The following is a 27751-nucleotide window of genomic DNA, read 5'->3' as shown; positions in this document are numbered from 1 at the left end:
TGCGTCATCCTGCTCGCTCGCTCGCGGAAACACTCGGCTGCCGAATCAGCCATGACGCGAACGGCTTTGAAGTTCGCGTTCGCGTGTGTGGCACGACGGTAATTAACCGTAGAACGTCAACCGACGAGGGTTATTGGCGTAACCCTCCTCCACCCACTCTCCCGAATCGCAGTTTCGAATGTGCGTGCCGTTTGTTGGTTCGTGCATTAATGTTACTCTCTTCTGTAGCAAATAAGATTTATCTTTAACAACCGAGACGAATGATAATCTCTGCGCTTTTGCCACAAACTTTACGTTTTATAGACGAATAATCATGTGGAATGTTATATTTGAATAATAAAACCATCAAAATTAAAATACATTGTAAAAGAAACAAGAACAGCTTTTTTTTTCAAAGTGATTTTTAGATTGAAAACTGTGTACGAAATTATACTGCGCTGAATTATTAGCGTTTACCGTTAATAATATTCGCCGGTTTCTTTGATGCATTAGAACGCATTGGCATATGCGTGTATACAACAAGATCGATTTTAGTTTTGCAGTATTGCAGAACTCAATGGAGAAGACCATTGTCCGTCAAGTGATCCGGATTTAACGATAGCGTTGCATAATTAGATTCTACTCTCGCCCGTGACTAATCAAGGTATTATCAGCGGCTGGTAATTACACGATCGAAATTACCTATTCTCTCGTCATCTCCGTTATGCCCTTATCGCGTGATATTACGCTTTCATTCTACCTCGTCTCTCGAAATGTCGCGTCGCGGCGCGAGAGCCCTTTTTCCGGCGAATGGCGTCTCCATTGTTGCGCGAATGTAAATCCCAGTAAATCCGCCTGACCATCGACAAGCCACGCGTGTCGTCGAATATGGGATGTGCGTAATACGTGGTAACTGTTATTTCACAGATCTGATCGAAGTAAGTAGCGCGTAAAAATAGTGTGACACTGAAGAGATAAAATTTTTTGAGAGAACTCGCTGATACATTTTTTCTTAATTATATGTGATAATAATATTATCGAAGATTTTATTGAACTTTAATTAGACCTCTATTTCTATTGTTACATGATTACCGTGGATGAGGAACGGATATCTCTCAGGAATATTGTACAGATGCATGCTGTCAAAAATGATGGAACTAATTTTAAGCAAGGCAATCATCATTTCATATAATAATGATGGATCTATTGTAGTATAATACGTTTAAACATGAAATATTATCAATCTACATATTTATAACTTTTATCTGAATCATTCAACTATCCATAATTTGCGCCATGAAATAATGAACAGCCTTCTCATCGATCTGTCCGATATAAATTTTTATTATGGAAAATTGCATAACAGTTTACGTATATGATCTGCTTTGTCTTATTAGACATCGCGCGTTTGTATATGGAACGTGTCTCCGATGTGATCAACGTCGAACGTGCAATTATGCACGTTCGTCGAGTAGACCGCACTTTCTAAGCCGCGGGATTTCGAGAAGGGAGAATCATTTGGGAGCATGTGTGAAAGCTCTCGGGTGCAATTGCATTTGCAGAGACACGCTGTTTCTCGAAGTAATAGTCTATCCATGAGATTTCCACGGCTTTTGGAATCTCGTATTCATTTCGCTAATAGATATTCATATTGCGGGATATTCGCGAAGAGAAATGAAAATAACGAAATATTAAACGAGTTAATGTCATTAATGAGATATTCGATAATTCTGATATTTGCCTATAATTTGCTTTTTTTATCATATATGTTTAATAAATATCTCTTTAAACTTATCTTTATATAAGATTTATATGAGTATAAAGTTTTACTATTTTTTATATATTTTATTTCTTTTTTTTCTCCTTCCTTTCTTTTTCTTTTCTTTTTCTCTTCTTTTTCTTATATTGTTTTTCTTACATTAGTCTGAAGATTTGGAAAAAATAGCCAAAGAAGAGATAGAAAAAGAGAATAAGTTTGATATTATTTTTCATATAAAATCGCCATAGCAACAGAAAAATTGTAACAATATAATCCCAAATATCTCCTAAATTTCGCAGTTAAATACTATTCTTTTGCCAGATCATGTTTACGAATTTATGAACGACAGACCGTGTCCGTCGCCAATTTGGCATGAATTCAAATGCAAAGTGATCCTTACGATTATCGAGAGATCGCCAAGAATACGAGTGCATATGTGAGTTTGATATTTTCGATACAATTTAGACGACCGTGGAATTATTTGCAGTCATGGTCACTATGCGTTTGTTTTCCAGCAGCCTACACTGTTGACGAGGATACTATAATTGCACAGAGCGCAGCCACAAGGCGTTATTTATGCACATGTGTTATTGAATCAAGAACATTGAAAAATTTAACTGCAATTATTAGTTTCATACGCGATGCGAATGTAAAGAATTTAATTCTTACTATTTAACTTTCAGTTCAAGATATATATATATATATATATATATATATATATACACATATATGTATATATTATGACTTTTAATTTTTTCCTAAAATATCGAGACTAATAAATAGATATTAATTTGTTTACAGTTGTTAAAAATTATTTGTTGTTATTAATGATTGATTTTTTCGACTATCAAATTAAATTTAATGTTCAATTTTTTACAAATAAAATGAATCAGTATCATTTCTGGCTGATTTGAATTTAAATAATAATCTAACTATATTGTAGAAAAATATTTAGCAACTCGTGTGTATGCATCTATCGCAATAGGCAATGCAATTATGCACACTCGTCGTGGCGAGACGCGAGACTCCGCCTTCTGAGACATACCGTAGATACGGATAGCGTCGGGTACGAAACGCGAACGCAATCGAGGCCGGATCGAGGCGCAGTTCAGCCTCGGCTCGGTTAAGTACACTTTATTAAGCATGCCATCTGCACGTTGCACCATCCACTTATGTGGTAAATGGAATTACAAACGCATCCCTAGCTGCGGGATCCCAGGTTGCGGCTCACACCTTGCGTTCACAATGAGCGTGCATAGCATCGGGCTTAATGTTATAGCAACACGGTAATTGAATAATAGCGCGAAATTTGTAATCGCCAACAACGATTATCGTCGCGAAGATAAAATATACCCACGGTTTTTCTTTTTTTCTATAATGCTAAAGCATTTATTTTGTACGAAGGCATTCCACGGGAGATTCTTTTGTAACCGATACATGCGTCGTATTACCATTTCAATCTAATCTTTTGATACCATTGTGAATGCGCTGTTCCCCGATGGAACGCCAATTCTCGGTTGAGCGTGAGTCACGATTTTCTGACGGATTTGATTGATCGCATTGTGGTTGCAGTCCACGTTGCAGAAAATCCACATAAAAGAGAAAGAGTAGACTACAGCTCGGCTACAATGATTTAGAGCGATGCGGGCACCGGCGATTTTGCTGATAACAAACTTTTACTCGCTTTATTCGACTGGCCGCTCGCTCGCGATCTCTGTGAAATCGATGAAGAATTTATCGGACGCGGTCACGAAATTTTGCGGCTCGGCCGAATTCGGATGAGTATCTCGAATATCGAGATCGGCGCGAATTATTCAACTGTGAGGGAAGCCGCCGTTTATCAAACTCGGGCTTGAGAGGCGGGGGGGGAAGGGGGGAGGTGTATGTTGCCAGGCCATCGAAGACAGGCTCGATGATTTATTAAATTGTGGCCGCCGAGCGAGACGCGAAGAGAGAAAGAGAAAGGGAAATATTTATCGACAGCGAGCACCAGGGCGAGCGAGATACGCAGCGTCTTTACATCTCTCTTCGTCGAGTTCGAAGACAAAATTATTAAAGTTTGGCGTATAAACGTGCATCTTCGATGTTTGCGCTTGTAGTCGACGACTATATGAGTTGCCGGTAAATACGGTCGCGTCCGCCGAAGCTGATGAAAAGAGACTTGTTTACTCGCAGCCTGCTGATTTTCGAAGTACGACGCGACGCGCCGGCAAAACTCGCGAGCCGAGAAACATCCCCGTAAAGCGCATGCATCCGTGTACACAAGTCGATTTTCAACTAGGAGCTTCCTTTTATCAACGGGATGGATAAATCCTGTTTGTGCGGGAGAAATACGCGAGTTCGATATAATCGGTGTGATATTGTGAGAAAAGAGAGGGAGGGAAAAAGGGAAAGATAGAAAAGAGAAGAGAAATAAATAAGAATAACTTTGTTATTTTTACTGATTTTTCTTCGTCCGTTTATTTTTCTTCTAAAGGAAGTGAAATTTATATTTAGAAAAAATATGTTGCATTGATTTTATTTTTAAAGATATTAACTGATTACATATTTTTTTTCGTAATTATTTTGACATGAAATATAGCGCAATATTTTATGCGCACGAGGGAGACTATTTAGATGCATCTCCGGTTAATTTCCCACGACGTACGAAAAATTTTCCGCGAAAAATCGCTTGTCGACGCTTATCTTTTGTGTATACTGTCCGTGTCATAATTTCGTACTAAGCGAGCCCATCTTTTCTCCACTCGGCATTGTGCAAATAGCACACTGAAAGTTGCCAGCGTTGTTGTAGCAGCAGCGGCAGCTCTGAAACAATAATTAATTAGCTGCCTCGCAAGTAGGCGAGGCATGGCAAGGAGAACGATGATCGCAGGTGTTGCACGTCGGTAACAACAATCCATAGAGACGTATAAGCATTCCCGTTGCAAAGGAAAATTGCAGATTTATGTTGTTGTCTGTAATCGGAAGCTAATCGACAACAGTTTCTGATCGCGAATTTATTCGTTAATTAATAATGGCATTTGAGAATTTTGAGAAAAAGTCTCTTTGTTGACTTCTTTCGAATATATCTTTAGGCAACTTAGATTACCTTAGATAATAAGAAATGTTGATTAATTATGAAATAATGTTTTATTTATTTATTTTATTTTTTTTTACATAATTACGTTCTAAAGCTGAAAGTTTTTCGATGCAAGAAATAAAAAAAATATATTAATAATTTTTGTATATTATTATTATAGATGAAGCTTTTTTGATTCATGTAGTGACAAGTTGAAAGACAGTAACGTAAAATGAAATATACACATTAAATTACACATCTTTTTTTTATTTTATACATTTAGTAAATGTACTGATCAAAGTATTCTAATTTTGTAAAATAAAGCTTAAATTTTTCTAGATTATCAGTTGCATTTCTCAAGCATTAATTTTAATAATACAATCTTATCCATTTAAATTTCCATTTAAATACAAATTAAATAGTTTGTTATTATATCTAAATATATTACAATTTTTTATAATTTTTTTAAAACTTGCTATATATATATATAAAAGATATATATTTAATTTATTAGTAATTTATTTATTAGTAATTTATATTATTGATTTCGGTGTATATATATGTTAAAGCTTTCTAAGAAAATCTGTGTTGAGATACCATTCAAAATCGACTGCCAGGAAAACAGAGGTTCTTCTCGTTAAGGAAGCCCATGTAATCCTTGGCGAAAAGCCATTTCGAGGTCTTTTCACAACGCAGTTGGCGTTTTGGATCGATGTTGACGACAAGGCCAATCGACCATTAAGTATATCGCAGGTCGCGAGCAAAAAGAAGAAGGTAGGCAATCAATCTTCCATATGTCGAAGTCTTGTAGACGCTACTTTGCGTCTCTCATGATGACGGGAAGATGTCGGGGGCATGGAAGAAACGTTGCAGGACGACCGGAGTCTTGGGCGTCGTCGGCGCAAAAAGTTGTCAGTCCTCGACGATAAAAGAGCTAGTCTAGCGTCGGAGGAAACGTTCTCTTGCACTTTGGCAATTCGCGCAACGAGTCGAGCAACATCGATTTGTCTCTCGACTCGGATCAAACGATCGAGGCGTTACGGCAGTTAACGGATTCTATATCTCTGATTTCAGGTAGCAGCGAGGAATCGAGAGTCGGTGGCGGTGATCCTGGGAAGCTGGGAGTGAAGAAACCGAGACCGAAGGCCTCCTCGCCGAATAGGCAGGGACCACAGCAGTGTCAGGTGAGTCGCAATTAAAGACATATTAATTGCGGTTTGAATTATTTCAGAAATAAGAATGAAGTTTTGATTGTAAGAAATGCAGATCTTACTGGATCTCGCTGGATTCAGAAATATAATGAAAATCGAGTGTTTAATAACTGTTTTTACAAAAAAACTTAATCTTTTTTTTGTAGCCATTATCACAAAGTAGTTGGATAATATTGTTTTATAACATTACATAGCCAATTATCTACTGAAATTATTAAATTTTCTAAATATTTTATCTGTTCTCTTCTAAATTTGTTCTAATTTGTTTTCTTTTGATGGCTCAATATTATTTGCAATGTTTTAAATGGATATATTTAGAATTATTAATAATTTTAATGAAATGATATTGACACTTGTTACACGATCCGTAATAGATGAATGTTTGCGGGATAGACTGTCATCCGAATTTCATTCAAATTGGCTTTAATAATAGTATAACTGCTTATATATATATATATATATATATATATATATATATATATATATATATATATATATTGAAAATGGTTATGCAATTACTACCACTCAAAATATCCTGCCTTCATGACAGATCGAGCATATTTTGTAACAATATTAGCGCATATATTTTCTAGAAAACAAGATCTTCCTAATTAATAATTAATTTTGTTCAACACAATTATACAGATGTATTTAAGGAAAAACATTAACAATTTTCAACAATTTTAAATGAGCTATCTCGTACTCGGTGGAAAAAAAATTGTGGTCCATTATCAATAATTATTCTGCGCAATGCGTACACTCATTTTGCCGTAATAAAATTATTCAGCTTTAATTATACTGCCATGCCGGAACATTATTTTTAAATATTCTCTTGTGTAGCTTGGTCAAATTACGTGTATACATAATGTAGCTACGTTCTTGATGAGTATATCTTTTTTACCAGTACATTTTAATTAAATCTGGTATTATTCGCGGAAAAATGATAAAAGCGTACCGTGCTCCTACCGACATTAGATGATTGTCTGTTTATGTTGATTAAAAATTTTTTTCTAAAATAAAGTACTCGTGCGATTCGAAAATTTGATATATGGCTCGTACAATTACACTTCTGTTTAATTATTCGCGCAATGAAATTTCATAGCTACAATCTTTATAATTTAACGAATAAAATATAACAGATAATTTTGCCGATGCACCGCGCCGTAATGTTACGTTTAAAAACTCTCTTTCTCTTTTTCTCCGATATTTTTTTCTGCTCTATACTACTTTATTTGAACGTTTAATCTCCTTTTGAGAGCACGCAATGACAAAGAGCATTTTCACGGGGAAGAACGAGGCGACGGTTCGTTAGCGACCGATCGAGTTAGACGACCACGATCGATGACCACGGGGGTGTGCTCGAAAACCGTAGCGCGAGGCCACAAAATTCGTGCTAACCCGCCCCATTCTACCCCGCGTGTTTGCCCCCTATCCATCCCTTTCGCCTGCGGCCGGAACGAGTCGAAATGGCGCCATCGAACGCTAACGACGCTGACCCAGTTTCCGCTCCGCTCTGCTCCTCTGCGCGCCGGCGCGCTTGTTGCACCAATGCATGTCTCGCAGAGATGCACTCGCATCCGTGACGTGCAATCCGGACAAGTTGTCGCACGCAAACGGCATTTTTACAATGGCCTTTCGACTTCGCTTTATCTTGATTTGCGTAAAAATGCTCTCAAACAAAGTTTTCTTTCTTTTCTTTTCTTTTATGTCGTTAGTTATTTTCCTTTTCAAGCGCGACGAATTTTTTTAGATGCAAGCTTCGTGATGTCAAGCGCCAAATACAATTTGAGAATCCAAATTGTTATCCTCGTAGCACGCTTTTTTATTCATCTACTACGCACAATAGCGATTTAATATTTTTTAATTCATTTTTTAATTCATTAGATATATGAAATTAATTTCAGTGAAATATTGATTTCCGAACGTATCCGGAAATTAGGTCGTTTTTATCTGTTTCCTTTTTCTTAGTTTTATTTACAATTGCCAGATTTTTTTAAGAATATGCGTAACAATTCCATAGATACGTACTCGTCTTATCTCGATATATTGTACGTAATATAAATCATCTTTATTAAAATTTATATAAGTATGTTGCATGCGAATAGAATGAAGGCAAACTTTAATCCCGTCTAGAGACTTCTAATTAATGTGACTGCAATTTATTTCTACGCGAGGACAGCATGAAATGGCAGCGCTAGCCTTGATTTCAACGCCCGACTCAATTTCCTTCTTCCAAGCTCAACCCCCTTGTGACCCACATTAAGACGCACCGACGACCGGCGCTGAAATGTTCGAGGCGCTTGTCGGTACTGTTTATACACGCGGTACACGCGCACGTGCAAGCGCCGCCGTGGTCGTGTGTGGCGGAAAGGCTGTTGAATATTCAGACGAGCCTCGAGCAGGCAGAACAAACAAGGCGCCCTCGTGATGTAACACACGAACGCGATACCCGATCCCCCTCATCCCCCTCCTCCCGATTCACCGTCTGTGCACTCGACCGATTTAGATGTGCCTCGTAGTGGCATTTAGGAGCTAACCCTTTCATCCCCCGCGCGCCGTCACCTTTGCTGATTGATCCGCTTTTCTCTACATCGTTCAAATGCTTTTGAACTGAAGAAAACTGCTTTGCTTTTTAAGAGCTCATGGATTCGTATTTTCATGTCAAATTTAGCGTCAAATATGTCGGTCTATATATCAAAGAACTTTATTTGCTCAGTGTATTTAATTTCTACGCGAGATAAGAATTATACAGCCAACTTTGACGTTAAACTTGCGACGAGAATACGCGTTGTCATATCTAAGAAGGATTCTCTTTTAGGTCTGCCGTCTTCGCGACTGATCCCTCTTCTATCTTCTTCTCCGGTACTTGTTCTTCTCTATAAAGGATCATACGTTACTTCGGGCCATATTCCCCTCGTTCATATCCTTCTCGTGTAGCGCTACTCCTTGTCGCGCGCGTCTCTTGCTCTTTCATCTTCGCTACTTGTTCTCCTTCATCTCTGCCACTTCCTCTGTCGTTTCTTTCTCTCTTGTCACTTCATCTCTTCTCTTTCTCCCGCCTGAGCCCCAACAGCCTCAGGAGCAACCCCTCGTGTGCCTTGTTACGTAATTAAATGACGGTTCGCCTGACTTGTTGACAAGCCTTGTCGATGTATCGAGTTAGCGATGAATTAAGTCCGTTCGCCTTGGCTTGATTATGGCTCTCGGATATCGAGGCGATCATCAAGAGAAAAGAGAGGTAGCATTCGAGACAGAGAGAGAGAGAGAGAACGCAGCAGCGCAGCTTTCGTGACTCGGTTGTCTCACCGGAAATAGATTGTTATTCATTATAGGACGCTCGTGAAATTTTCCTCGTCACGACGGGGCTCTCCGTACCCCCATAATTTATGCGCCAATTATCGTGCACGCCATTATGCGCGAGACGGTCGATTAATGCTGTGCGACGCGAGATAAAGTTTTTTAATGCACCCTTATGATCGCTCGCGATGCATCAACGATTTTCATTTTAGTCCTGTTGCGTGGTGTAGCCCGGCCTCTCTCATAGATGCCATCATCTCTCCACTGGATGCGGCGCTGGTGCTGCTAATTAATAATTCAAACACGTCGGGCATTTTATATCTTGTATAACAACACGGCAGATTGCGGATGATAATTATGATGATGATGATGATGATATTGAAAGTTTGAAAATCTGCGGAATGAAGGAGAATAATACATGCGATTATTAATCGTTCCGCTGGCAGCTGATAATAATTCGCGGCAAATATGAACACATTTGCATTTGCATGAAATTTAATAAAACCGAAGCCTTTTATTAAGTTTCATATGAGAATTTAATTCGCTTTTTGGTATATGTATATATCATCGAAGGGGCTATTGTTATTGCAATTATTTAATACAAAATATTCGTGTAATTGTAAAGGCAAACGGTTTCATATTATTATGAGGCTGATGGAATTGCCGATGAACTTGCGGAGCGTATTGATTTTTCGCTTCGTTGACTGTACATTAAATTATTAATTAATCAGATCAGTTCACGGTTCACAGAAATTCGGTAAAGTTTTGCAATAATTTCAATGAGTGAGTGCACTTTCCCGATAAATATATAGACAAGACAGACTAATGGACGACACGCGATAATTTAAAGGCAAGGAATGGATCGTACAATGGAATTGACTGATTGAATTAAACGAGATTAGATGACTTTGTTACATTTGCGCTGATTAAATCGCCATTTTTTCCGATTTAACATTTTTGTTTTAAAATTTTTTTTTTCTTTTTTCCATCTTGATTATTGTTAAAAATATATTCTTTATTAAGATGTTTTTTTTTTTTTTAAATTGATGCAATCCTCAAATTTATATATCCACGTTTACGTGCTAAATTAATTATTATTCTAAACACGGTATATTGACATAATATTCGCAGATCAGTAATTAAGTCGATTTCAATTCAAGTTATTGACATTATTCTACGCGCAGTCTCATCCCATTATATTGTGTGTTCGTAATTTCTACTCTAGTTCATGTTCTTGTTGTCGATCTTGTCTTTCACTATTCAGCTACATTTCGTCTCAACCATATCTCCTTAGTTGTGACGAAGAGACATGACTCCGTTTCGTGTCTGACTAAAACTATCCGTTACTACTATGCGCGGTACGAAATTGCATATACAGTGTGCGAAGAATTTCTATCATCTATCTTGAATGTAATGGATGCGTATTAAAGATAGTATTATAAATAATATCTCTGATAACAGCAATATACAATATATATATATATATACATATTTATTTATTTATTTATTTATTTTTAACTTATAAGACACTTAATCTTTTTGATATGTTTTAATTATTCTTGTGCATTTTAATATTTATTGATTTATTACTGTGGAAAACTTTCAGAGGAAATGTTGAACAATTATATATGTATATTTATACACATAATAAGTACGATATTCGACATTAGAATAATGACAATGATTCCCTTTTACGATAAAACATCTCTTTCTCTTTCTCAATTCTGCATATAAAGCTTATAATATTTTTTTGATGGATACTTCGTTCTCGCAAGAGAAGTATTCTGCTAGCCTTGTTATATCCGTCTTTCGCGAGAAGAATTTGCTGGTAAACGAGCGACTTGCTACAGCCGCCCTTTGCAACACAATGAAAATCTCGAGCGGTAACGCGATTTCCTACATTCATTCATCGCCCTTTTCCCTAGCAACGTGGTCCGTTCGTGCATTACTCGTAGCCGACTCTCAAACGGAAATAATATCCTCCCGCGCCATCATGACGGAGGCTTTGTGTCTTTACAGCAGAACAACAATGATGGCATACCAAGTCACTTTTCCCTCGTGGAGTCAGCCCTCCTCATTATTTACGGAAGCGCGAGTTTCTCGTCTCCTTACCGGCTGCTCGTAATAAGATGCACTTCTTTAAAAGATTCGCCTGCCCGGAAGCGACAAATTGCATTCGTCTCGCGGCCTCGCTCCCTCGGGGTTACGCTACCACTTCCAGCTTCTGTTAAAGGAAAACTCGAGGTGGGATGTGAACGTGGTTAGTCGGAACAAACGTTAACCGGATGAAACCGCAGATACATCTTACCTGCGAGTCGCTCGGCGACTGTTGTTCTCTTCAGCGAGCTTCAAATAACGAAGTAATCTCTTCCTCGCTGCGATTCTTTCTTTTTTCTAGGTGTTGACGTTCTCGGTTAGATCATTATTGCGGACGACGCGAATTACGCCGTGCTATATTATATCCCTTTGTGACATCGCGGGTCTTCTTGTATATTTGTTTAGTAAGAAAAATGTAGTTAGAGATATAATTTTTTTCATTAGAATTAGACGAGATACGTTTGTTTTTACGCCAATTTTTACTCGGATAGTTTTACATAAACAAGGCGTTCATTTAAATCAATTATTAGATTAAATCGAGTAAGAGACATAGAGATGAAACAAAAACCGTTCTCGAACGGAAATATTTGCGGACGTAGTTCCCTGGAAACTTTAGAACGGAGTATCTTCTATTGTCGATGCGCGATTTCACATTCGATCTCTAAACGTATTCTCATCTCGAGAGAAAGCGCCATCGCGAGATGAAGGTGATTGGTGGGAACGATCGTTAAGCGGATCGACCAATCGATGAGGAGAATCGCCGGCTTAAACCACGAATCACTGGTTGCCCCATACCATTAGGTAGCTCGATCCAAGGGTCCTCCTGTTTCCCGCGCGCAACTCGTCTCCGGCCGAGGTTCCCTCTTAACGAAGTATCAATGTTACCACCCGCGGGATTACGTATTCATGGCCCGATGTTGGTCGGTGTACATTGGCGGCTTTGACCACTGCAGTTGTGAGCCAAATGGTGGAGGCGATCGAGAACCGTCGTATGCATGCAATAGTGCGACTGAAAGATCGGTACGGCGGTGAGCGAGGAGAAGAGAAGGCGGATTGGTAAAGAGAGTGGTAGCAGAAAGACCAAGAGTAATGATGTTTATTTAGCTCTCAAGGAGAGGGATCGCGTCGCGGGGATGGAAAATACGGGTTTTGGCACCGGGGATGATGGGTAAGGGACATGAAAGAGCGTGCCTTGGTCGTCGCTCTCTCACTCTCTCTCTCTCTCTCTCTCTGCAACATTCCCTCTGCTCGGATCTTCATCTCGCTTGTTTTTTTTCTCTCTCTTTCACTCGTATGTTTCCTTGCCTTTCTTTCCTTCTCCATCTTTATCCACTGTCTCATTCTTATCTCGCCATCTGCTATTTCTACTGCAGCCTCCCTGTCACTCCGACCGCTCCTCTCATCTTTCTCCCTCGTCCTGATCCTCGCCTCGTAAATTGAAACTCCCGTGTGTTGGCGTCCGTGCATCTGGAGCTCCTTAGGAGTTAAGCTACGCAAATTAGATTTTCTGCTTAGGAGCCAGAAGTACGATTCCCTCTTTCCCTTGGCGCTGGCCTCTCCTTTCCTTCATCCCCTAGCTCCTGAGAGATATCTTCGAGACCGTGCTTCGAAACGTTCATCTTACCTCGTGAATATATACGTCTATCTCTCTCTTCGCAAATCTGTTTTGTACTTGATCAATATTATCCGCAACGTGTCAGGAATATCTTAACATCTTCTTTTTTAATCTGAATTTGATCTCGATAGTGGAAGCGACGTAAAGATTTTTCTATCTATGATTCGGCAATTTTTTCTGTTACATTGAAAATTTTTTGCTTTCTCGAAAACGTTTGTTATGTACGCTCGTTACTTCATGAAATGGAATTTGTTGTCTATTTGCTAAATCCTAGCAAATGTTTGCCGACAGACTGTACCGTTTAAGCTATACGTGAGTCGTCATGGCAACCGTGGCTCGTCGTTAAATAGTATCGCTTCGCATGAGCGCTTCCAAGGAAGTTGATATTCCGCCGGATGTCAACAAATTTTTTTTTTTTTTTTCAACATAAAAGTCAACATATCTATCTATATCCATTTTCGCGATCGGTTTTACAGTTTGATAATATGATAATTATAGATTTTTAAAATAAATAAATTCCATAAAAAAAACTTCTATATTTCATATATGTTTATATTTTGCTTGTAATATCATTGAGTTGAACGCAAAAAAAAATTATCTTTCATATGATTGTCAACGAATTAACAGCTTTGAGAGTACGCAGTAAAAGTAGTTGACGCTTCTTCCTCTTGACAGTTCTTTCTCTTCAGTTAAGCAACCGCAGATTTTTTTTTCAAATCAAAAGAAATTCTTCCAGATATCCGATATTTCTTTGGGTTGAATTTTTTCGTCTCGGTAACATCAGTGACCGTGTATCTTGCGTGTCATCCAACGAATGGAAATAACAGTGAAACGAGAAGCGGAAAAGACTTTTCCGATAATGGAGGCTCGGAATCGTGCCTTCGCACGTTCACCGCGTCGTCACGTGGCGTGACGGCGGTGGGAGCAGGTGCATTGGAAATTAATTTCGGCTTAATGCCGCGCCGTGTTACGCCCGGCACCACGAATCCTTCGACGTGACGACGAATTCCCGATGCCCTCCCGAGACGTGATATTCCGAATCTCGATCGTTGGATTTCTCGAGCAAGGCCATTAGAGCGAGTTTAGCCACATCCTATACTTTTCGCATTATTGATTCTGTTTGCGAAGTACGATCCAATCAATATACCTAATCGCTTGATATTTTTTTCCCGCCAAATCTTCTTCTTCATGCTAAAATTCGCTTTATAAGAATTTAATTTCCCAATCAATTCTGCGAAAGCACAAAGGAAAAAAATTGTATTCATGGGAAATTAATTATTCGGTACTCGGAATGAAAAATCTTACATTATTTAATGAAATTTAAAAATTACCAATTTCTTTTTTCAATTTTTAATTGATTTTAAAATTTATGCAAATATATACATGCATTCTATTTTTTTTATTTTTAAATAATTTTGTGCAATAATGTTGACGAGGTTTATCTTAATTTGTTTCTTTTGCAACATGAGATGATATCGCTTCGGAATAGCAAATAAACTTGCAATGAAAGAAACAGTAAGTAAAACAAATTTATTAGATGTCTCAATCGTTTCTATCATTTTACGGACTCGCGAAATTTACACGATTTTGCAAACTTGACGCCTATTCATACGAGGCGTTGGATTTTCAGTTGGAACACATTGGTCGCGCGCAATACCTCAGCCTTTGGCTTCCTGAAATAGTTCCTGAAATAGTGCGCGACCCCGGGAGGCGTGTATAATAAACCTAATTCCACATACTTAACGGGCATACCATCTCCGGAAGCGGCGGTGCACGATGCGGTCGCGCGCTATGTTAAATCTACGAGTAATTTCTCTACGTACGTAGAACTAACTGCAATGATACGGCGATTTATTCTTTAATAGGACAGACGATAATGGCCTCGTTTATCAGAGAAACATTAATGGCCGCGAAATCTTTACCATCGTCGCTCCATCTTGATACTTTGGAGATTGAGTAACCAATTTAATTCTGTGATATGGAAATAAAATGATCTCTAAACTCCTTTTCATGTTATAGAATGATATTGGCTGTTTAAGATAATAAGCTGGTTAAGGATAATAAACTTATTAACGATTTAATATCTAAAAACATTTTTTTTTTAAACAATATGTTGAGTGAAATTAATAATGCATGCAAAAATGAATAAAAAATATTGTTACAGAAGATGATATATTATTTCTTTATTGTAAATGATTTTTTAATTACTCTGTTTTGTATTAGGATTTTATTTTAGTGTATGTATTTTTAATAATAATAAAAAATTATATTCTAATAACAATAATAATAAATAAATAATTGTAATTAATTTTTTAATAAACATCATTATATGTATAAATATTGAAAACATTAAATTTGTAAATTTTGTGAAAAAAAAAAAAGAAAAACAATTTTTATTCTGAATTATTATACACATAATTTATGTATTTTTTTACAGACATATTTTCGGCAATCGTTACATATTGATCTGGCATAATTTATATCTCATCACTCTCTCATGTCAAAAATACTCTACAATAATTTCAATACGTTCAGATATATGCTTTAATATATGCTTTCCCCTTGAAAGGTTAATATTTATTATGTAATTACGTAACTATAATTATAGACGTTTATTTTAGACATATATTTGATGTTATTTACAAACGTTTGACTTTCAGAGATTGGATCTCGAGAGATGCTCTAGTCGTGCACGAGTTAAGAATTACAGTCGTTAATGTCGTCGGAAATAGCGAAATTATTCTCTTGCTGACGTTGCTGGACGTAATAATTGTGGGATAGTAAACTTGCAAATACGAAGAAGATTCGCGTATATGCGTGGCGCGATATTCACCCGGTATTGTCGTCCTAATGTTCGTCATAAAGCGACGTTCTCGTTTTACGAGGGTCATGCATGCTAATTGAAAATCATGCCATGCTCCAATTTGTCGTGCGGCTTTAAAACGGAGTTCGCGCAACTCTTCCTCACATTTAGCGTCGCTAATAAACTCGGCGAGGAAGAAATGGCGCAGGAATTTTGATAGCTAGAAGTTTTTGCGATATCGTTATAATCGAGAAGAAAGAGATAGCTTATATTCAATGGCAAATATAATCACGCACAGTCGCGCGATTCGAGAAATATTATGTACAATTTTCATCCACGTTGCTGTTAAAATCAAGGCTGTTTTTTTTTTTTGGTTACAGGTCTGCGGAAAGGTGTTTAACAACGCATCGGCGCTCACGAAGCACAAGCTGACGCACAGCGACGAGAGGAAGTACGTGTGCACGATGTGTGGTAAAGCGTTTAAGCGGCAGGACCACTTGTGAGTACAAATTAAATTATTTCTTGTCAAAATATTAACGAAATATTTACGAATATTTGGGTGGAAATTTTGAAATAAGTTGCTGATTGATTGCTGTAAGATAATCGACTCTAACTAATGAGTATCTTAATTTTAATATCGCATATCTTTTCTCATGTGAGACTTGCTACTTTACGAAAATTGAAAACAAGTATCGCAATATTCGATTAAATCTATTGATATTATTATTTGTGTAGATAGAAGCACATTTATTTACACGGAGTTTATCGTTATAAATTCGTTAAATGTATATACTACCACTGGTTTTTTTAATCTATTTTCGCTTCTTTCTGACATTTACCTCGAACTAATCGTGATAAAGCGTATTACGAATCACTATATAAAACAGAAATGAGAACAACACTCGAGTCAAGCTTAAAGGAAAATGCTGATGCTCGCGGCACACTGAGCCGTTCATTATGTTCATCAAAGTCTCTCGACGTTCCACTTCATCATAGTGTACCAAGGAGGTGCATATATATCAGCGTGTCTGTATATGTGTACATGTACATATATGTACATCTCTCCGCCTTCTCTTCTTTGCTAGTACGCTCGTAAGAAGCCTTCTAAGCTATCTCGAAGTGCCTTCTTAAGGCCGGTAGTTGGAGAAATTTCTACGCGCATCGGTAGGTATGCCGAAGTAATCCCTTAGATATTTCGCTGATGTAATGCCTGGTTGTCTGGATATTTGATGCGGAAGAAACGCGCGCGTAACTCTTCGTATCGGCACGTACGAGTATTAAAATTTCATTAAATTTATGGCGGTAATAGTTGCTGTTGGAAAAAGCTCGTTTCGGGAGGTTGTTTCTCTCTATATCGCATTACATATCTGCCTTTCTAATGGAAATCTATTTAAATTAATTTATCGATAAAAATACGCGATTATACAAAATTAGTGAAAAATTTTGAATATTTAAGACTTCTTATATCATCAGAGAACAATGTAAAAAGCGCGAAATATATTTATATATAAATACAAAATCGAATAAAAAAAATGTAATGTCTTGTATTTATCTGCTACCTTTAAATCAATTTTCTATATAAAGTTAACTAAATTATTCACTATAAAAACTTTACAAGTAAGAAAGGAGAAATATAATACATTTAAATGTAATGAAAAACGTCATCTCGCGCGCGAGGTAGGATTTTTACCTTCGGAGCTTCCCACGAATGTGGAAAATGGACAGGCGCAATATAGGAATCAGGAACAAGAGGCGAGAAAGAACAAAGGCGAGCGATGGAGGCGGACTATAGCGACTAAGGATTCAATTCTTGCCGGGAACGGGCGAAGGAATAAAGCGGGAATCAATAGAGGTCGGTCTCGCGACTACGCTCGATTTTCGTCGCTGTAGTGTTGTTGTCCGCAGTCGAATGCCAAGTTGAACTCGTTGTATTTTGCCGAAAGACGGATTTCGAAATCCTCCCCCGTCCTCGCCCGCCATGCACGGCATTCGCCGCGGCATCTTCTGATTCATTCTGCGCGCGCGGACAGTATTTTTCTTTTCTTTACCGCTTTCCCTCCGCATGTCTTCTCTCGTTCTATTCCCTCGAGCGACTACGTCGTATTCAATGCGAGCTGTCGGAAGGGGGTGCGAGGAATTACTTACGTTTCATTGCGAACATTGCAGCTTCTCCGGAGCTTGGCCTGCGGCAGCTTCTGCCTCTTGTCTATTGCACCCCTTCTCTCCTCCCCCTCCCTCGCATCGATAATAGTATTTGATCAATTTAGAAAATAATAAAAGGAGATATTCGTCGATTTTAGTTTTAAGTTTATTGCCGTCTTAAATTTCGGATTAATTTATTTTCCACATTCAACATTTCTACGAACAGATCGCAATAAATTCTAGATTGAAAGTATCAAACCGTTACATCGGTCTATTTCGTCTATGTCTCGGTGTGTGATATCGAAGTGATGTTATTTTATTTGCCATATCCCGCTATCCCGCTATACAATTCTCGGGGAGGGTTTGTTTATTTTTTAACATAAGTTAAATGTTTGTTTGTATACATTTCATCGAACGCCGGACGCTATTCCCCCTCGGTAGCTAGAATTCGTATATTCGCGTACGGAAGTAAACGAACCGTGCGATACTATCTCATGCGCGAAATCGTGAAGTCTTTGCTCCAGTTCCTGTTTTTCGCCGGAAGCTGACGCTGTCTCCGTCCCAAATACACTATACGCGATGGATACGGAGAGAGAGAGAGAGAGAATTCCTTTTTTACTTTGGTAAACGGGCTGGCTTTTTCGCCGAATTTGCATCACTGATATAGAAAAGGGAACGCCTAGAATGTTACATTGTTATCCGATAAAGCACGTATTGACAATTTAACGTAACCGTAATATTGTCCGGGCGCGATATTCCATCGAGGCTTCTCGTATACTATATATCATCATATTACGAGTTCACGGGCTAGAGAAGAGGAGGAACAATAATAGGCAGCTCCATGTAATAATAGCGCCGCGAGCAAAGATTTTGCGGAAGCAAAGGAAGAAGAGATCGCGGCTGCATTCACCGTCTGAATGGATTTTCAAACTTAATTGAGAACGAGAAAAAGTCGGTACGAAGTCTCCTCACCGTGCTTTATTCTCTTTCTAAAAATTGGCAGACTTTTGCAACTACAGTTTCCATCTCATCTTTTTTGTCCAGATAGGTAGGTCATTGTAGACTTCTCGTTGAAAAAAAAATATATATTCTATATATATATATATATATATATATATATATATATATATATATATATATATATATATATAAATGGAAAAGAATTAATAACAGTAAATATTAATTGTAATATATCAAAGAAATAAAATCTTATTTTTTTCGCAATAATCTACGTGAGTGTATTTTTAGAATTTAAAAATTATAGATAATAATTGTAGCTGTTATTATTTTTTTTATTCAGATTTAATTTATTAGTGAAAGTGAAAGTGAAGCATAATTGCATATGAAATAGTAAAATTTGATATCAAGATCAATGCTCCTTTCATGTCAAAAAGATGACATAAAGCAACAAAGAAAAAATTTAACTAAATTTCACTAAAAATGCTTAGATAACGTATATCATTGAAAGATTTTGAATGAAAATTTGAATTTTATGTTTGCAACGAAACATGATTTTGTAAATATATAATACTATTGGAATAGGAATGTAGTACACAGCAACATAAGAAGGTTTGAAATTCTCTTCAATTAATCAAATCTTTGATCGAGAAAGATTTGAGTGAAACAATTTTTTGCATCATACCACATGTTCTTTTAGAATATATTTCTTTTTAATACATAATATATATAACATAGATATCTATATTATTTCTTTTTTAAATAATTAATTTAATTTTTTTTAATTATATTTTTAAATATTATAGCAAAGGAAATTTTATGATATATGATCAAATTACGAATGTAATTTATTCTATTAAGTATTTTTCATATATGTATAAGTAATAGTAATGTAAAAAATGAACTTGGTTAAAATTGCGCAAATAGATTGCCTTGCTTACAATTAGTCGAAAAACAAAAGGCATACAGACACTGTCGCTTTTCTACTGCTCCCGAAAAACTAACGTACTTCCAGAACGATAACTTTGTCGATTTCTTCGGTATCGAACAAGGTGCCCATTGTACGCTTCCCGCTGTATTTCTGTTATCGAAGTAAATCCACGTAGTCCCTTTGCTGAGTTGGAGTACCGCCGCGCGAAATAAGGAACGGAAGCGCTTACGCCTCGAAAGGAATTCTCTTGGAGAGCTTTTCTTCGAATACGGAGGGTGGTATATACCGGCCGTTTCTTCTTCGTCCGAAAGGGATTTGCGAGGACATCGGAACTAAAGGGAGGAGCGACAACGCGAGCAGCGGGATAGGAAAGCTGGTCCTTCGAGAGACAAAGACTTTTCCTTCCCCTCTGCTTGTAGCGTAATCGAGAGCTTCATTTTTCAGAATGCGTTCGATATTTCGATAATTGCTTCTTTGTGACCCTCGTCATGTGAAGGATTTTCTGTTACTAACTTCTATAAAAAGAGAAAGAAAATAAAGTAAGCAAATAGATTTTTTATCGATAACTTTAAAAATTTTTTAATTGACAATTGTATATTTTATATAATAATTTATATAATATAAAAAAAGATATAATATATACAGTATAATGTAAGATATACTTATTTTAATTTATAAAACTAGTCAGAATTAGAACTGACTCATTGGAACTTAAATAATTGGAAGTTAAAGATGATTAAACACCAATTTGGATAATGAGAGAATAAAAGAAACGAAAATTAAAAGAAGCAAAAATAGATTTCCTTGTTAGTAGTCTCATTAGGCTACCGAGAATCAGGCAGAACTAATCGAGAGTTGATAATTAGTGCTGATTTAATCATCGTTTTCAGGCAAAATTCTATTTGTTGACGTGGGATTTCATGAATTCTCACGTACATACACACAATTAGTTTTACATAAATTCTTGTTGTTGGTTACAAGCGCAGATTTATAATAATTAATAACAATTTTTTCATTGTTATATCGCATTGTGATATAACAATAAGATGGACGTGCAAATAAAACGATGTGGATTTTATTGCGATTTTGAAAAATCGATTGTGAAATCAGGTGATTGTGAACGGTGATTTTAAGTATTTTTACAATTTACCTCACTCGTTACGTACGATGAAGTATTTTTTAGTTAGTTTTATATTGATTAAATAAAAACACAACAAAGAAAGAAAAAGATAGTGACGATTATTGTGAATCAAATAAAGTTATTAAATTTATTTTATTTTATTTGTATGTATTTTTAATACATATGTAATATATGTTTCCTTTTTTTTATTTTTTTTATTTTTCTATTAACATCAATTAAAAAACCGTTCCAATGGAATTTGTTAATTGAGTCGCAAAAGTGATTCCCTGGAGTAATAAGGTTTAGTAGTTATTGATATATACATTTGCTTTTTTTCTTTTTTTTTGCGTTCTCTCAAAAAACGATACGTTCGACACGTTCCAGGTGTTCCTGATTATCTCTGAAAAAGGGAAACTCTGGGAATTCAGAACTCGGGTCACCTTAAAAGTTCGACAAATTAGCTTTTACAAATTAAACCCTCCCCTGCCTCAACTTTACCGACGGAATTTAAGAGAATCCGTTCGTATATCGATAGACTATAAAACTTCGTCGGATAAACGTGCCCCCGCGTCTCTTGGAAAATTTACTGGAAACGATATCCCTTCCATCGAAGGCGCCGTACGACTTTTTCGCGCAATTCACTGTAGGAGAGGTTTTCCATCGCGAACGTACCGACGAAGGAGATGTCCACGTACTTGGGCCCTTGTTAAAGTTTCAAAGAATAAGAGACGTGGCTCTTTCTGAATGCAATGAAGAAAAATTAACGTGTTTGAGATAATAATTGCGTATAATAAATTTTAATAAGTTGCGCTAAAAATAAAGTAATTAATCTTATTTTGCAATTAATTATAGATTAGTTTTTGATTAGATTGGAATGACAATAGATATAGAATACTATAGTTTTATTATATTAGGCAAATGTTTTAGTACACATGCACACGCTCCTATACATAATCAAGTGAATAGAAACTTTATAAAGCGATTACAAGCAGATAATCCTGTCGTTCGATCGAGATATCGAACGTGTGCTGTTTTATTTTGCTTATCGATTGATAATTCTAGTGATTATAACCATTAATGAACGAAATCGATTACGAAGTCGCGTGAATGGGATCATGAATCTTATCGGGAATGCGATCGCATAATCCGGCATCGCGAAATTGCGCAACTTGTTGCACACCGAACGCACCCTCGGCACTCCACGTTTTTTTTTTTTTTCAACGCTCCTTGATCTAACGTACATAGAGAATGGCCGTGCCCCATTTCTAGAACATATCTCAGGCAAGAGGAAGAAACCTTCCGAGTGGTTCTACACGAGCGCGTTAAGCGCACGTTTTGCCATGTCGATGTCGGCAGGAATATCGGGCAAATGGAGCAGATAAGTCTTTAAGCGACGTAGCGGCGGGTGTAAGGGCAGCACATTGGGGATGAGTTTAGATGTTTGTCCTAGATAAAAGGCGAGGGGGAATCGTGTCCTCCGACGGTATATGAGATTTCCGTCCGTCGGAATAGATCGCCGATATAGATAGGCGGGATATAATCGGGTCGACATAATTTTGGTCGGGCACTAAAGAGCAGGTGTACGATCAAGATCTCCGCGCCCACATCGAACATCCGCGAGCGTTATATAGCATGTCGCCCGAGACGTTCTTATGATTAATGCGGGATGGGAGAGGAATTCGAATGGGTACGCGTAGGATACTAGAGGGATAATTCCAACCTCCAGTGATGATATTTCCTGTGACCGAAATGTTGTTACAGTCGATTCATATTCTGGTTAAATGCCGGGCGATTCTCTGGCGAAATAGATGATGGATCTGAAAAGTTAAATTTGTGAAGTAAAATTAGATATGTGATAAACGTACAAATGTACATAACATATATTGTATTGCAAAATTGTTTTTATCATAAGCTTCGATTTTGATAAAAGAGAAATGCAGAGAAATTCCCCGAGAGATCCTCTTAATTTTTATAATATATTACCATGTATTTGATATATATTTTTTTACGAAGAGAAATAGTCGACGTAGAATAAAAATAACACGAATCTTTTTTACGTTGACAAACTTAAAAAAAAATAAAATAGATCTATTCTTTTAAAAATTGACAAATAAATTTTGTTTTGATTGCAGGAACGGACACATGCTGACGCATCGAAATAAGAAGCCGTACGAGTGCAAAGCCGAAGGATGCGGCAAGTCTTACTGCGACGCGAGGAGCCTGAGAAGACATACGGAGAATCATCACGCTGGCAGCAAAGTTAATGAGAGCGTTAGTCCCAGCAGCCCCACAACCGGGCCTCACACGCCTAACACCCCCGGAAGTAATCCCAGCACACCGAGCACACCCGGCGCAACGTCCACGACGAATGGACACGGACATGCAGCTTTGAAACAGCTACTCGCCACTGAACCCGCACAAACGCAACAACAAAAGGTAAGTAAAGCATTCTTTTAATCATTCTCGTCGGTCATCGATTCCTTGACCGATTTTGAGTCGAAAAAATTATTCATCATTCAATAAGTTATCTCATTTTAATGATTTATTTCCATATAAAATGTAAAAATTTTAATTTTTATGGGACGCAGTTACAATTTGTTACATTTTGCAATTACTTAATTGCGAGTACCTTTATATTAAACTAGCGAGCCAAATTGATGACGATGTAGTTTTTAATTTGTTTGGCGACACAAGACGAGGGATTTTAGCCTTTCGTTCTTATTGTTTCTCTTGATTCGCTAGCTCAATGCTGGCAGCGCTGTATATTTCACGATTGAATTTTCTCGAAATTGGTCTGGAATTGCTGCGGCTGATAGGTTTAAGGGCTTACAGGGCGAACCTTTCAAAGAGTCGGTCAATGTGCGTCGGATGCGAATCCGCAAAGACGTAAGAGGATTAGACAGCTTTTTCATGATTGCCAGGCATGTCGCGCGACTTCTTAACTGCAACGCCATTAATTTCTGTATCGTCTTTATCATTTAATTTGTCGATCTCTTCAGATTTGTTCCGTTCGAGCTTGTTACGCGCGTTCCCGCGAAGCAGAGACCGCGAAATAAAATTTTCAGAATCAAGATGATAATTCCTCTAATGATAATTATTATTCATGAAGATCGTTAATTAAAATTTGAGCCACAAGTTGGCCAGGTTGTTGAGTGATATGGAGCGGAAAGTTTCGATTTCTTTCTCGAAAGCATCCCTCCTTCCTTTTATCTTCTCGTTGCGGATTCAATTTTATAGCTTACTAGCTTTCGGTAACTTTTATTACCCGCAATGTTCCCGTCTACCGAATGTAACGCACGGCGATAACGAACTTCAGATTACTATCTCGCCAATTACTATGATTATTACTCGGACCTTGCGGTAGTTTAACTTCTTTGCAACTCTGATGAGCTTAATTTTCATCGTCCGCAAAGGTTGAATGGAGTTGCTTCTTTTGATTTTTATACCAGTGTAAATTATATCTGGAGAGCCTCTTCAAAGTAGCTATCTTGCAATGAACAAATTATTTTTCATTAAAAAGAAAGATGCAGTTAAACGAGAAATAACATAATTCTGCCATTAAACTTAACATATATGTGATATTTTATAACAAAAAAAAAACGCTTTATTTACGTGCGACACGTTTTGTATTATTTCGTATCGCTTGACAATTTTATATCGATTGCTAGTATTTTATTTGCTTTCCGACAGCGTTTTCCGGTTGATGCTATGTTAGTTTTCTAAATGCAATAAAACGCAGACGCGATCGTTACGATGTCTGTAACATTCTTGCGCAGCGTCGTCGTGGCTTTTAAACGCCGTTGAAAGGAAGTCGTTAGTCCCAATTCCAGCCGCTGCAATTAAAGGACGCGAACCGGGGAAATCTCGCGCCCCGTCAGAAAGGCTTCTCTTACTCAGCTCGATCTTCCTCTTTCTTTCTTTCTTGGCCGCCTTTGTGGCGATTCGACCGGCACGTAGGTTCGGGTAGCCGGCTGGCAAAGTTTATTGGCTGCGACCCTTGACCACGTAGAACCGAGGTGGCTGCACCCTGGCGACGAATCATTGTCGGGCGATAAAAGGGCGCGCGAGAAAACGAACCGTCCGTGAGAAATCGGAAGGAAAGCCCGAAAAGTGAGGCTACTCCTCGTCTTTTCCTTGCCTCGCCCTTCACCCTTCTACGGTGCGCTGTCAGAGCTCGGGGAAATTAGTTCTCGGCCGTAGAGAGTACGGAATTATTGCCGCTTTCAAAGTCGCTCGTTGCGCTTACATTTGAAGGCGGGTGAGAGGGAAAAGCGCCCGCGTTCGAGAATATAAGGAGAGAAAGAGAATGGCTTTTACCAATATATATGTGCTGCGAACGTTGTGCTTCCGTTGTGTGCGTGGCACGAAGAAGGGTAGGAGGGTAGTTAAACCGAGACTACGAATCTACGATATTGAGTTAGAAATAAGGCGGGGGCCGCTATTGAAGTGGGGGCTAATAAAATTTGATGACCGGGAACTTCGTAATGAGAATGAGACGCGGAAAGGAGGTAGAATCGAGGGAGAGGCAGAAAGAGAAAGAGAGAGAGAGAAAGAGAAATGAAAGCGGTCGACTATGAAAACTTCTCAGACGTAGCGGCCTCGCGATTTATGATATTTCATCGGACAGCCACGGAGTCCGGAGAGTAATCTTTTGTAGTCATTAATTTTCTTTCGCTACGTCTCGTCGTAAGTTGCAGCTACCTTTGTCGGAAATGGCGCAGCTGCGGATATTTATGAATTTGCTTCCGACACGTGAAATTTAATCAACGCCGCAGATGCCGCGTTAATTACTCATCGTTATTGCGTATTAGGTATATCTGCATGGGTACTCTTCGCGACGTCAATCCTCGAACGCGCCCGGATTGTTTGTAGCGAACGTATTTCAGATCTCCAGATTTCATGAAAGTTTAAATTAGGTAAGTGTTTTTTTTTTCTTTTTTTTTTTAATTCAAAAATATCTTAATAATTAGTAATAGTAATAGTTTTCAATCGTAAATTTTTGATGAAGATATTTTCAACAAGATTTCAAGATAATTGAAGAATTGCACATATATTACATTTTACATATTTTTACTTAACTTGCTTAATAAGTATATACTTTATAAATTAATTTTTATTAATCTTTATATTTAATATAAATGAAATTGATTCAATTAAAAAAAAAAAAAAAATAAAAACTGATACTATTATAACGCAACTTCGGAAAAGATATCAGTGTTATTATTAGTTGCGAAATATATAAAATCTTACACCGTAAGATTGCGCATCGAATGAACCGAGAAGTCACCCCGTGCCTCTTCGACACCTCTTTCGAGTCGGTAACTTCGCGTACGTGCCGCGTTTAGGATTCCGCCGAGGGTGCCCGCCATAAACTCGTCAGGGCACAATCGCGCGTGCGAAAGTAGAACCACGAAGCGCGAGAAGTAGGAAAATACGAAAGTGGAGGAACGCGTGTGGCAGACGAGAGGGGAAGGAGGAAGGAGGAGGACAGGAGCGAGAAAGAGAGAAAGAGGGGAAAGAGGTTGGCGGATGAGGGTTTATATACTGGGATGCAGGGGAGAGAAAGAGAGAGAGAGAGAGGAGAAGCAGCGACAAGAGAGGCAAAGAGTGGCTTTCCGATGCGCGAGTTCGCTCGCGATTTTCCCGTCACGTAGAGATGCGAGCCCGACTAGACGACGACGACGACGACGATCAAATTTGTTCGGGAATTCGAAATCGCTGGGACGGAACGATGAGTTGGGAATAAAGTGTGTGCGGCAGCCGAGTGTGTTCGCGTCGCGCCCTAGGAACCTTTCAGCAGGTTCGCCGCAAGCGAGCGATGGAAGAGGAAGAGTGATTCGACATCAAAAGGTGTCTATCGGTCGTTCAACCGGCTTCGATTCGCGCTTGCCGGGTCGCGTCTGGAAATCACGGTTATCGCCCCGGAAAATCACTATCTTGCTCCGCAGCTATGCATTAAGTCAAGGGACGCGGTTGGAGGGCATTTCTTCTTCTAGATATGACGTAAAGCCGCATTGTTTAAATCCTGTGTGTCACGCGAATCTCGTCGGGATCGCGAGATCGCTGATACGAATCATCCCCATCGTTATTTAGCGAATTAACTCGATTTATCGTAGAATTAATTTATTGCGGAAGTAAATTAAAAATTTGATGTTGAGATTTTCCTTGTCAACATTTAAAGCGCGATGTAATCTCTACAATGTTAATATAAGTGCGATATAAATCTGTGAATGTGCCAATATATTTGCCGGCATCACCGACTGCGAGTAGCAATCTCCATTTTTTCGAAAAATATTAAGTTAAACAAAAAAAAAAAAAAAAACGATTTATCTTACTCGTTTATTATTGGGAATTGCGAAAAATTGAATCCGCGCTCGACTAGTCACTACATAACGTGACAAAAATGTCGATTTCGGAGATTTATTTTATACTCTTTTTTTTTTTCCACCCCTTCAAAATATGAATGTATGCGAAAGAGTATTTATTCGTATATTCGCGGCCAATTACCAGACACCCTACCGCACCGGCGTGATTTTCAGTTGCGTAAATATTTGCCCCCGCGGGAATTACGGAATTTAATCTTGATGATACCGTTCTCGTGAATTTTCCGACGGATCTTTGACGAGCGGTAATGACGTCAAAGAATCGTGGAATTTCAAATCTCGCACGAAATATTCTCGGCAACGCGCTCTTGCTATTGCAACGAAATACCATGGGAAAGGATTTCATATAACTACATACAGTTAATGTACATGTCCGCTGCATTCGCTTGATTCGAGATC

The 27751-nt window shown here is 38.0% G+C and overlaps 1 protein-coding gene across 7 annotated transcripts in view; it reads left to right on the top strand.

Annotated features, from left to right (window-relative positions):
• Positions 1 to 27751, top strand: part of LOC126858489 (uncharacterized) — a 364090-nt gene that overhangs the window by 267625 nt on the left and 68714 nt on the right. For all 7 annotated transcript variants that reach the window (XM_050608853.1, XM_050608851.1, XM_050608855.1 and 4 more), the window contains 3 exons: positions 5871 to 5980; positions 16200 to 16318; positions 23102 to 23405. In XM_050608853.1, the coding sequence (XP_050464810.1) occupies positions 5871 to 5980; positions 16200 to 16318; positions 23102 to 23405 (533 nt within the window). The remainder of the gene's footprint in view (positions 1 to 5870; positions 5981 to 16199; positions 16319 to 23101; positions 23406 to 27751) is intronic.

This window comes from Cataglyphis hispanica, chromosome 25, assembly GCF_021464435.1.
Source record: "Cataglyphis hispanica isolate Lineage 1 chromosome 25, ULB_Chis1_1.0, whole genome shotgun sequence".
NCBI classification, from domain to species: Eukaryota; Metazoa; Arthropoda; class Insecta; order Hymenoptera; family Formicidae; genus Cataglyphis; species Cataglyphis hispanica.
This window is presented reverse-complemented; position numbering and strand designations above follow the sequence as displayed.